This window comes from Bos indicus, chromosome 1, assembly GCF_029378745.1.
Source record: "Bos indicus isolate NIAB-ARS_2022 breed Sahiwal x Tharparkar chromosome 1, NIAB-ARS_B.indTharparkar_mat_pri_1.0, whole genome shotgun sequence".
Lineage (NCBI taxonomy): Eukaryota > Metazoa > Chordata > Mammalia > Artiodactyla > Bovidae > Bos > Bos indicus.
Genome location: NC_091760.1, coordinates 46,734,688 through 46,747,635, shown reverse-complemented (window position 1 = coordinate 46,747,635; position 12,948 = coordinate 46,734,688). Strand labels below are relative to the sequence as shown.

The window sequence follows — 12,948 nt, the reverse complement described above, 5'->3', positions numbered from 1 at the left end:
ACTGTAGTTACTGGGTTTGCTGTCAGTGTTACAGAAATTGGTCTTAAGGAGTCAGAACATCGGTTTGAATCCCTTTACTGACTGAGTAAACCTTCAGCATTTCTACAGACCTGTGTTTCCTTCTCTATAAAACAGAGATAATAATTTGTACATCCTCAGAGAGTAGTCTTGGGGATCAAGTGTGATAATACAATGCCTTGCTTTGGTCACTTTGTACTTCCCTCAATATATATATGTATTTAAAGGTCTTCCTAGATGGTTCAAAATTTCTTTGCCCACAGAAACCATTTAAATAGTTTATTTTCTTTACAGCACATTATATGGCTCATTTCATATGTGAAATGTGCTCTGTATCTGTGAGTGGATGACTTGTCAGGGTCCAAGTCTTAGGGAAAGCAGAAAGAATGAAAGTGTGTTCTGTCACCATGACAGAAACAGGGTGGTTTGCTGATACGGTGATTTGAAGTCTTGGGTTCATCATCTATGACAATATGTAAAAGTGCCCAGCAAAATATTTTACATAGTGTGCTAAGTTGCTTCATTCGTGTCCAACTTTGCGACCCTGTGGACCGTAGCCTACCAGGCTTCTCTGTTCATGGGATTCTCCACGCAAGAATACTGGAGTATTTGCCATGCCCTTCTCCAGAGGATCTTCCCCAACCAGGGATCTAGCCTGCATCTCTTACATCTCCTGCATTGCAGGCGGATTCTTTACTGCTGAGCTACCAGGGAGCATGTAATTAATTCATGTTTGTTTCTTTTTCTTAGATGTGCTCTTCAAAAGTTACTTAATGGATGATACTCTCTTGTTTTGTTTTGGGGCCACACCAAGTGGCTTTTGGGACCTTAGTTCCCCAACCAGGGATTGAACTAGGGCCCTCAGCACTGAAAGCATGGAGTCCTAACCATGGGATGGCCAAGGAATTTCTGAGACACTCACTTTAATCATTTTTTAAATGGAGACATAAACATGAGCTATTCATTTATAGTTACAAATGTATTTACTCATAGATGCTTCTGTCTTTAAATGACAAAAATGAATTTTAGAGAGGTCACATAAAGCTATCCAGTTCCATGTACCACACTGTAGAAGTTAAAGATGGAAGATACTAACCCATTCGCCTGTCAATTCCTTGAGGTCATATTGTACCTAAATTGCTCACCACTGTTTCCCTCAGACCTAGATTACACCAGTTTTCAATAAATACCCATTGAAGAAGTGAATGCCAACTTGCAGGAATCACCCCAATAAATGGATTAAGGGGTGAAAAGGCAGTTGGGTGCAGGGCAAAGAGCAGCAACATTGATAGAATCACACAAAACTTAATTTAGATTATAACCGTGATATTTGCTAATTCTGTGAGCTTGAACTGATAAGGTAATCTTAATACATTTTAACTATAAAAATGTACCAATACTTATAGGGTTCCTGAGAGGAGTAAGTGTGATAATACAGGTAAAGTTTTGTAATACATTGCCTGGCTCATGGTGGGTACTTGCTTAACAGTAGATATTTTTTTTGCAGTCTCTAAGAGCTACTCAAATAGTGACTTAATAAGCTGAAAATGAAGATTAATAGAAACAACAATTACTATAATTTAAATGTGTAATGTGTGAGGTGATAGCTATACTATGCAGTGTAAATTCATGCTTACTATATGCCAAGCACAATCTGCAATTTTTTAACATGAAATCAACTGTTAAAGTTACTCTTGCTTTTATGGAAGAGGAAACAGGGGCACTGAAAAGTAAGAGGTGGAGGTGAACCTGGAATTCAGGCAGAGAAATACAAAAAATCAGAGAAGAAACGTGGCTAATCTTGGTTTCACTAACCTTGAGTGTCTGCGTGTTAAGTCGCTTTACTAGTGTCTGACTCTGTATGACCCTGTGGACTGCAGCTTGCCAGCCTCCTCTGTCCATGGGATTCTCCAGGCAAGAATACTAGAGTGGGTTGCCTTGCCCTCTTCCAGGGAATCTTCCTGAACCAGGGATTGAACCTGTTTCTAACCTGCATTGGCAGGAGGGTTCTTTTACCACTGCTGTTACTGCTAAGTCACTTCAGTTGTGTCCGACTCTGTGTGACACCATGGACCGCAGCCTACCAGTCTCCTCCATCCATGGGATTTTCCAGGCAAGTACATCAAGAGTACTGGAGTGGGGTGCCATTGCCTTCTCCTAGTAGGTTCTTAATCCAGGCTATAATCCCATTATATTTCCCTATATCATTGTCAAGTTTTTATACATTAGAATCATCTGAAAACTTCTTAAAACAGTTACAATTCTGGTACCACTAAATTTTTGATTCAGTAGATTCAGTGGGTGGGCCCCCCCAAACATACATTTCTAACTAGTTCCCAAATAGTGAGGCTGCTAGTCTGGAGACCACACATTGAGAACCCTGGCCCTAATTCATTCACTTGTTTAGACTATTTCACAGTTTCTCTGTTCTCTCCTCAACTGATGAATCTGATTCTTATTTTCAGTAATAATAGAAACAAAACAGAACTTTTGTATATTCTCATTGTATCTGTGATGTGGTATCTAAATTTGTACTTTTATTTTCTGTCTTCTTTTCTGTTACTGGTGCAATAAATCCCATCCCTCCCTCTAACGTTATCTTCCATATGTACAAAGCAACCATAACAAAACAAAAAACTCTTGGGATCTCATAACTCCCTCTACCTCCTCATTACTATTCCCCTTCATATAGAAACTCTTTGAAAGGATTGTTTATACTCATAGTCTCCAGTGTCTCTTTGGTATTTTCTGTGAAAGTGCTGCATTCAATATGCCAGCAAATTTGGAAAACTCAGCAGTGACCACAGGACTGGAAAAGGTCAGTTTTCATTCCAATCCCAAAGAAAAGCAATGCCAAAGAATTTCAAACTACTGCATAATTGCACTCATGTCAACACTAGCAAAGTAATGCTCAAAATTCTCCAATCTAGGCTTCAACAGTATGTGAACTGTGAACTTCCAGATGTTCAAGCTGGTTCTAGAAAAGGCAGAGGAACCAGAGATCAAATTGCCAACACCTGCTGGATCATCAAAAAAGCAAGAGAGTTCCAGAAAAAAATTTATTTCTGCTTTATTGACTATGCCAAAGCCTTTGACTGTGTGGATCACAACAAACTGTGGAAAATTCTTCAAGATATGGGAATACCAGACCACCTGACCTGCCTCCTGAGAAATCTGTATGCGGGTCAAGAATCAACAGTTAGAACTGGACATGGAACAACAGACTGGTTCCAAATTGGGAAAGGAGTACATCAAGGCTGTATATTGTCACCTTGCTTATTCAACTTATTGCAGAGTACATCATGCGAGATGCTGGGCTGGATGAAGCACAAGCTGGAATCAAGATTGCTTGGAGAAATAGCAATAACCTCAGATACTCAGATGACTCCACCTTTATGGCAGAAAGTGAAGAAGAACTAAAGAGCCTCTTGATGAAAGTGAAGGAGGAGAGTGAAAAAGTTGGCTTAAAACTCAACATTCATAAAACGAAGATCATGGCATCCAGTCCCATCACTTCATGGCAAAAAGATGGGGAAACAATGGAAACAGTGACAGAATTTATTTTCTTGGTCTCCAAAATTACTGTAGATAGTAACTGCAGCCATGAAATTAAAAGATGCTTGCTCCTTGGAAGAAAAGCTATGACCAATCTAGACAGCCTATTAAAAAGCAGAGACATTACTTTGCCAACAAAGGTCCGTCTAGTCAAAGCTATGGTTTTTCTAGCAGTCATGTATGGATGTGAGAGTTGGACTATAAAGGGAGCTGAGGGCCAAAGAATTGATGCTTTTGAACTGTGGTGTTGGAAAAGACACTGTAGAGTCCCTTGAACTGCAAGGAGATCCAACCGTCCTTCCTAAACGAAATCAGTCCTGAATATTCATTGGAAGAACTGATGCTGAAGCTGAAACTTGAATACTTTGGCCACCTGATGTGAAGAACCGACTCATTGGAAAAGACCCTGATGCTGGGAAAGATTGAAGGTGGGAGGAGAAGGGGACGACAGAGGATAAGATGGTTGGATGGCATCACCAATGCGATGGACGTGAGTTTGAGTAAGCTCTGGGAGTTGGTGATGGACAGGGAAGTTTTGTGTGGTGCAGTCCATGGGTCCCAGAGTTGGACACGACTGAGCAACTGAACTGAACTGCTACCACTCTGATCCAACTCACTGTTATTTTTTTGCTTTTGTTTCTGCAGTAGCCTCCTAACTGGTCCCTCTCATTTAATCTGGTGTCAATAGAGCATCTAAAGTTATCCTTTTTAAATGAATCAGGTTGATTCATTCAACATATATCAAGCTGCATCTTCCATGGTGGCCCAGTCAGTAAAGAATCTGCCTGCAATGTGGGAGACCTGCGTTTGATCCCTGGGTCAGGAAGATCCCCTGGAAAAGGAAATGGCAACCCACTCCAGTATTCTTGCCTGGAGAATTCCATGGACAGAGGAGCCCAGTGGGCTACAGTCCATGGGGTCACAAAGAGTGAAACATGACTGAGTGACCAACACTTTCTTTTTTCACTTTATGTGCCAGGCACTGTACCAGGTCCTGGGGATACAGCAGTAAATAAGACATAAAAGGGAGTTCCCTAGTGGCCTAGTGGTTAGGATTCCAGGCTTTCACCTGCATGACCTGGGTGCAATCCCTAGTCAGCAAAATGAGATCTTTCCAAAAAGGAAAAATGGAACATTGTAAATCAGCTATACTTTTCAACTGTGTACTCGGTCACTCAGTTGTATACGACTCTCTGTGACTGTGTGTGTGTGCTTTTGTGTGTGTGTGTGTGTGTCTGTTAAGTCAATTGAGTCATGTCCAACTTTGCACCTCTATGGACCATAGCCTGCCAGGCTCCTAAAGTGCTTCTGGGCACATAGTAGGTACTCAGTAAATACTTGCTAAATGAATGAATGAGGCAGATAAGCTGCTAGACTGGGAAAAAGGAAGACCATTGTGGTGATATAGAAACAAGGAAGAGGATTTCAAAGAGGAAAGAGTTGAGTGAGATCTTCATGGTCCATTAATTAGTAAGAAGTGGCTACTGAATCTGTCTGGAAACAATGGAACTGATATAAGCACAGAATAGATCATAGGTTTATCAAGGTTTATTGAGCTGCACTTTTCAACTTGGCAGCCTCTAAGCCCTTAAAGCATGGTTTGTGCAACTGAAGGACTGAACTCATTTAAGTTAAAAAACTGAAGCAGTTAGCTTTTGTTAAACACATCTATTGTTTTGGTTTGACTGCATTTTAACAATTGAAAATTTAGTATTCATATATTTATTTATTAAAGTGAACAGCAGGTTTATTTAATGAGAGACACACCCCATAGAAGAGTGTGAGCTATCTCAAAAGGCCAGAGGTGGCCCCAGGGGGTGGGGTCACCTAGGAAAGTGAGAGTTGTGCTGCGAGAAACTCACTCCAGAGTGTGAGCCATTTCAGAAGGTGAGAGCAGCCTAGTATTCATATTAAGATGTTCTGTAACCATTAAAATACGTATCAGATTTTGAATGTTTAGTTTGAAAAACAATATGAATATAAAATCACATTAGTTTTCAATAACTAATACAAATTGAAGTAATAATGTAGGCATATGGATTAAATATGTTAAAACTCATTTCAGTTTTTATTTTTAACATGGCTACTGGGTCAAGTACATATATGGATTGCATTGAATCTCTATTGAATAGCAGTGGTGTAAAGGAAATGGAAGCTGTGTTCTGAACACTGACTTGAAGGATCTGGCTTAGAAATTAAACTGTAATATAGTAGGGGTAATAGTAGCAAATAGAGGATTTTTAAAATTGTTTAATTATTAAAATCTGGGAATTTGGTAGTATGTTTGAAGAGCAGGAGGGAACTAGAAACGTTATTATTTGAAAATGTCACTAATAGGTAATAAAGGGAAGACCTTAGGAAACAAGTTACCTTCAAAGGGAAAGAATACTATAGAATAAATTATTGGGTGGTTGAGATAAAGGGAAAAGCTGTTCCTTCCTACTTCACGCTCAGGAGATCAGACTATCTAGTTATAAGAAACTGAAGCAGTATTTGAGGTTCTGCTAAATTCCAAATTCTAAAAAAATCTATAAAACTAACATCAGTATGAGCTCAAACTGTGGAAGCTTGCCACTGTGATTTAGAAGCAATCTTAGAAGTCAGTTACTGCTTGGCTATTGGGAAGGAAAAAAAATTCACAAAAAAGTCCAGTGTTGCATCACTGAAACATCTTAGCATATTGTTACACAGAAGTATGTGTCCCCAAAGGGACATAACTTGCACATATTGTATTAGAAACGCTATACATTTTGAATGTATAGTCTGAATTAGTTTATATTTATTTTGCACTTAGGTGCCAGGCACCATATTGAATGTTTTATGTGAGTCAAGAACTATTTCTAATGTTTTATAAGATGAGAAAAACAAAGTTTGAGAAACTGATCAATCTAAAAAAGCAACGTTAGAACCTATGAAGTGGAGCTGGTACCCAGGGAGCAGGGCTGGAACACTGGATACTCATGGGGTGGTCCAGGAACCCTCTTTGCTTTCCCCCAGTGCCAATCCTGTCAGGTGATGTTAATCACTTATTTACGTTATTTTACTTTCTGGTTGTATCTCAAGCAGTTTAAGTATTAGCACCTTGCTACTTAGTAGGGTCTAAGAGTTGAAATTCATTCATAATGCAGTTGTTTCAATTCTAAGTTTACGCATGACTTTTTCAAGGCCTTTCCAGATGCCATGAATTTAGGTTAGGTGTCTCGTTTTTCCATTGCATTTCATTCTTGCCTTATTATAGTGGCCATAATTTGTAGGTTAAAAGTCAAGACAGACCTTTTGAATTGTGATAATACTTAAAGGCAGAATTGTGCTGTGCTTAGTTGCTTGGTCCTGTCCTACTCTTTGTGACCCCATGGATTGTAGCCCACCAGGCTCCTCTGTCTATGGGGATTCTCTAGGCAAGAATGCTGGAGTGGGTTGCCATGCCGTCCTCCAAATCTTCCCAACCCAGGGATTGAACCCAGGTCTCCCACGTTGCAGGCAGATTCTTTACCAACTGAGCCACCAGCGAAGCCCAAAAGGCAGTTATTTTGAGTACATTTTCCTTATCTATAAAAAAGTATTAATGATAATACCTAAATTTAGTTGTTTAAATTCTGCATAGTAGGGCTTCCCTGGTGATTGAGCAGTAAAGAATGTGTCTTCAATGTAGGAGATGCAGGTTTGACCCCTGGGTCAGGAAGATCCCTTGCAGAAGGAAATGGCAACCTGTTACAGTGTTGTCTGGGAAATCCCATGCACAGAGGAGCCTGGTGGGCTACAGTCCATGGGGTCACAAGAGAGTTGGACATGACTGAGTAAACAACAACAAACTGCACAGTAACAATTTGGCACAGAATAAGTACTTAATATTTAGTAAAAGACTGAGTTCTGCTTTAATAAATGTACTGGATAGCATGCCTCAGGCTAACATCCAATTCAGAAACCAAGTAGAAATATTTGGCCATTTCTATTCCCATGTTTTCCAACTTTTCAATGGTGCAAGTCTACAATGAATGTGGTTCCTAAAGTTCCTTTCAGTATCCCCTTCATAGAAAAAGCAATGGGCACGATAGCTTCCTCTCAAAGTTCACCACTAAAAAGGAATTAACACAGGCTATCTTGAGAAGTCCAAAAATCCTGGAAAAGAATTTTCTGACTGGCCTCACTTAAAAGTCAGATGTTCATCTCAAAGTGTGAGTGAGGTGTCTTTCTTGGGATAATCAGCTGTGGCCAGGGGAGCAAGGCCTGTAAAAATATGGCAGCTTCCATTCAAATCACAGGACTGGGAAAAAGGAAGTATCTCCTTGAAAAGAAAATACTTTTATCTACAACAGGGAAGTGCTGTAATGACACTCTTCAAATAAAATCTTTTTTCCTAAGAGGACAAGAGATAAATTTTATCTCTACAAACACATTTTTCATTATATAGCTCAATCTCATGACATTCCAAGGGACATCTTAACAAAGCCTCAGTTAAACGATATACCTTAGTGTCTATGACATGCCCACCACTGTACCAAATGTTACCTTAAATAAACCACCACCTGGGGTTTCATCAATTTTGATGAAAGGTTGTTGACATGGCTGAAAGAACATTTAAGGAAAATGGAGTCTGAGACTCAAATTAGTCATAAAAAAGTCACACAAATGGTACAATTCTTTTACTGGGCTCAAACAAACATGGACAACTTTTTACTTTCTAAGATTTTGTTTGTTTCTATAGTAAACAAAATATATTTCTGAAGTTTTACACATTTGATTAATTGGAGAAAGACAATACTTCAGTTTGGAAAGACAACCTTTAAAAGAAAAAGAAGTGAATTTCCTTCATGATGAAATGGACTAATAGAACTGTATTCCTAAACCACTTTATTTTTAAGCTATCAAATGTTCTCCTTCAAGCTGCTTTTCCTGTGTCTATTTATAGAGCCTCTTGGAAATGAATTAAAAGTCTTTGACTTCTTCATTCTGTTGAGAAACTCTTGAGAATGCTGAGATATCTCCAGATAACCAGCATGTTTTCTGCTAGGAACAAACTTCAGAGCCTCTTCCCAGCTACCAGTATTTTTCAGACATAACAAAATACGCATCATTTGATCTAAAGTGAGATTTTTGGTACCAGTGTCCCACTGCAAATATTTATCTAATGGAAGGCATTCTGTTGCCAGCTTCAGCCGTTTTGCTTTGGCTAGGGATGTGCCTGGCTGCATATTCTTATCAACAAAAGACCCCACTATATAAATTTTGTCATGCTTGAAAGTAGTCATAACATTGGGAGAATCTGCAGTTAAATATATAATACTATCTTTTGGAAATAAATCTACATGAGACTTTTCTGTTGCTGTTAAAAGCAATTTGTTCCATTTTTCTCCATAACGTTTAACTAACTCTTTATAGTAGGCACCACCTGTTTTAAGATTACAGAAATAAATATGGAAAGGATCAACATTTCTTCTGTTACATCCTTCACTTTCTAAAAGTTGGGAAACAGCATTCTGTAATTCTTTTGGTTTCATATGGTCATCATAAGCCATGTCAAAAACCAAAGGCTGTCCAAACTGCATGGCCTGGGCACCTTTCCAGCCCATTGCAATGTCCATATTCCTGTCCCAAAGTCGTAGAAATAGAAAGTTTTGCTGTTTATCTTCCTTAATGGTTTCTGGTAGCTGATCTTTTTTAGGTTCTTCTTTTTCTGCTTTTTTCATTTCCTTTTTTATTTGTCTGGCTTTTTTCATTTTTTCCTTAATATATAAGTATTTTAAATATTTCCTTTTTGATGACTTAGAAACACATTCCATAAGGGTTTTGAGCTCTTCTTCACTGAAGTGTTCTGGTACTTCTTTGCCAAGCAACCTCCACATCTCAACTAACTCCCTGGTGGCAGCTAGAGGATCTTCATCCTCGCTACTTGTGGCTGTTGAAACATCCTCTTCTTGCACACTAGATTTCATTGTAATTTTCCACCTGTCCAACTCCAGCTCTTCAGAAGGTGGTGTACTCTCCTTATTAGGATAGGATGCAGCTGGTATTTTGGAAGACATGTATCTCTGCATAATTGTTGAATACAAAACCCTTCTCTTCCTATGAAGGGTAAATGGCACTAAAACTCTGGCAAAAGGTCTTAAGAAGGTGATACTGACACTCATTTTGAGGAGAACAGGCATGTAAGAAAAGCCCTATAAAAAAAGAAAAATGTAATGAAAAGTTAAAGATTGTATAAATTTGAGATATCAAAATACAATTGATTCTGAAACACAAAGTGGAATCTTAGTCCAACTTAATTGTTGCGCCATTAGTTTTTCTTGATTCCTGTGGCCTACAGCCTGTGATCATTCATTAGGAAAAAAGTGGAGAAAACTCTTTTGGGTTCTTATTTGACATACGAATTTCACTCTTGTTTTAGACAAAGGATACCTTGAAGATCCTACTTAGGTTTGTATCTGGGGACCCAGAAGATCAATGTTACTGAAAAACAAAGTTATGTACTATATGGCTGAGATAGCACTATACTCTCCATTTTCTATTAAGCCTAGATACAGACCCAAACAAAAGATCCTCAATGAGCAATATGTAAAGACAAAGGGCAGAAACATTACAGAAAATGGCAACTAGTAAAAACCATTTGGCAGCCACTGTGCCAATGCCCTCATGTTTTCAAAAGAGAGATTTTTTTAAAGTTTTGTAAAAAAATATTTATTTATTTGGCTGTACCAGGTCTTAGTTGCAGCATAAGGGATCTGGTTCCTTGATCAAGGATCAAACCTGGGACCCCTATGTTGGGAGCGCCAAGTCTTAGCCACTGGAGTACCAAGAAGTCCCTAGAGAGATCTTCTGATTTAAAAACAAAATAAAATCTCCCTTCTCCAATATAGACTTTACTCTGCAGCAAATAATGTTATTGCCAAACAAAATATCCAGAATTAGGGCAAATATATATATATATATATATATATATAAGCTCTACAATTTTATCCTATAGGTCTGGAAGTCCACAAAACAATGAAGATGCTTAAAGATGTGAAACTAATGCTTGACTTGAAGCAAAAAAAAAAAAAGGAATTCGATTTTTCACAAAATGCAACTAAAATACTTGAAAAATTCCTTCTTCCCTTGGCTTCATTTACTGACACTGCATATTCCTAGGTGTCTGACCTGTGCACTGATGTTCAGCTCCATCCCCCATCCCTCCCCCAAACACACACAAGGTGGATATGCTTCTGAGTTCTGTCCTTAGACCTCTTTTCAATCTAAATATTTTCTCTATGAACTCTGATCTACCTCCCTGACTTTGATCACCATGTATGAGATGACACTTCAAATGCAACAAACTGAAATCTGTCTCCCTTTCCTTCCCAATCTGCTTTTCCTTCTGTTGTTTCAGGAAGGGACAATAATATCCATCCATTTGCTGATGTCAGAAACTGGGAGTCATTTCATTACTGTCCTCTCTCACACCTTCCATTCCTAATTTGAGTTATAATCATTTACTTTCTAAGTACTTCTTGAATCCATTCACTTCTCTTCAACTTCCTTAATTGTGTCTCCTAGCTTCAAAATTTGCTCTCCCTCTTCTCTAAACAATTTAGAGCTAGTGCAGATCAATACACTCATCCTCCTCAATGTGTACTTCTAAACTCACTGTTACCAGGTCAAACTCTAAACTTAATATATGTGGCATATAATTTTTTTTCCCCCCACAAAATCACCTTTTGCTTATCTCCAGCTACATCTCTAGCTATTTGTCACCTCAAACTTTAGATTAACTATTCCTCCTATTGACTTCCCTCTTAGTTCAGCTGGTAAAGAGTCCGCCTGCAGTGAAGGAGTTCACCTGCAATGCAGGAGACCTGGGTTCCATTCCTAGGTTGGGAAGATCCCCTAGAGAAGAAAATGGTAACCCACTACAATATTTCTAGCCTGGGAAATCCCATGGGCAGAGGAACCTGGTGGGCTACAGTCCATGGGGTCTCAAGAGTCAGGCACGATTTAGGAACTAAACCACCACCATGGTAATCTGGACAAGGCCTGTGTTTATATTTTGACACTGAACCCAATGCTTCGCGGTATATAGCTCACATTTATCATTCAAGTATTTTTCGATTAAATACTCCCGGTCAATGCTTCTCTTATTTAAAACAAGTTCAGACAGCTTTTAAAGAAGAAAGCATTTTACTTTAGACTCTTCTAAATATTTAAGCGAGAGTTCTCAGCTTCAATATGAGAGGTATGTATTTCAGAAAAAGTCTTGAGTTTTGTCTTTGTAACTGATAACTATTTTTAGGATATCATAGAAATACTCGCCTCCCCCCAATTTAAACAGTGAACAAGAATATCATTTTAGGCAACACCCTTTCGTTTCATGTATTGTACCTTGTTGATGTTGTTTAGTTGCTACCTCGTGTCTCATTCTTTTAGACGCCATGGACTGTAACCCACCAGATTACTCTGTCCATGGGATTTCCCAGGCAAGAATAGTGGAGTGGGCTGCCATTTCTCAACCCATGTATCTAACCGGGTCTCCGGCATTGCCAAGCAGATTCTTAGCTGCGTAGCCAATAGGGAAGCCCTCCGGGTATCGTTCTACTTACAGTTTATGAATCACTGGGCTTCCTTTTATCTATGGGCCGGCCTTGCGCACAGGCTCCAGTACCTTAGGCCTCCCGCTTCCTCCCACCTCGCCACACACGCTGGGAGACAAGAAAGCCGCCCATACCCGCAGTGCAGAGACAATAACTCCCGCGGGTGCAAACCGCAAGGAACCCAAGAGCACCCAAGATTCTACCGTGAACTTCTGCCAAGGGATGAGCGCCGTACGTGACTCACAGCTTGCCTATCACTCGACACAGTTCCCGTCGTGGACGAAAGACTAGAAGCCGGAAATCCCGCCCTTTCCTCCAGGCGCTGCTATATGACGTCACACCATTAGGGGTGCGTCTGCGGCCTGGAAAGTAGCTCTGTGGTGCAACACAGGCTGAAAAACACACACTGACCTTAGCAGTACAAAGACGATTGGAACCACATTGTGAGATTTGGGGGCTGAAGCCAGGTGAGAGTGGGTAACGGATGAATGGAATATGAGAAAATGAAGTCGAGTTCAAACATTTTTATGAAAGTTGGCAGTTCGGTGAACTCAGCATCCGGTGTGGTGTCCAGGAAGTTTCCGTTATTTTTACTCTTATTGGGAGAGATTTGACCAACTGATCGGATTGTTAACATGGGAATAAGGAAAGAAAGGATTCAGAGGACAGTTGGAGAGGATCGCTCTTGTACAGGAGGAGTACTTCCTTTGTAACAAAAAGGGAAGAAACTTAGGTAGGGATGGAAATCAGTTTGTAGATATGGCAGTTGTAATTTGAGAGTTCCAGTTTCTTTTTTTTTAATTTATTTTTGACT

At 39.4% G+C, this 12,948-nt stretch overlaps 2 protein-coding genes across 12 annotated transcripts in view; one reads left to right on the top strand and one right to left on the bottom strand.

The window, feature by feature from the left end:
- Positions 1-8,201: 8,201 nt before the first annotated feature.
- Positions 8,202-12,459, bottom strand: TRMT10C (tRNA methyltransferase 10C, mitochondrial RNase P subunit). Of its 4 annotated transcripts, none has more exons than XM_019972216.2 (2): positions 12,338-12,459; positions 8,202-9,731 (listed from the first exon to the last, which is right to left on the bottom strand). In XM_019972216.2, exon 2 carries the CDS (start codon positions 9,717-9,719, stop codon positions 8,439-8,441), a length of 1,281 nt encoding a protein of 426 aa, XP_019827775.1. In that variant the 5' UTR covers positions 9,720-9,731; positions 12,338-12,459; the 3' UTR covers positions 8,202-8,438. The 4 variants fall into 4 exon arrangements, with proteins under 4 accessions (XP_019827775.1, XP_019827947.1, XP_019828013.1 ...); XM_019972388.2 differs by having other exon boundaries at positions 12,379-12,437; XM_019972454.2 differs by having other exon boundaries at positions 12,269-12,418.
- Positions 12,460-12,467: 8 nt separating this feature from the next.
- The window catches only part of SENP7 (SUMO specific peptidase 7), a 170,808-nt gene continuing 170,327 nt past the window's right edge, over positions 12,468-12,948 (top strand). For all 8 annotated transcript variants that reach the window (XM_070791352.1, XM_070791305.1, XM_070791208.1 and 5 more), the window contains exon 1: positions 12,468-12,601. The gene's annotated coding sequence lies outside the window, so the exon portion shown is untranslated. The remainder of the gene's footprint in view (positions 12,602-12,948) is intronic.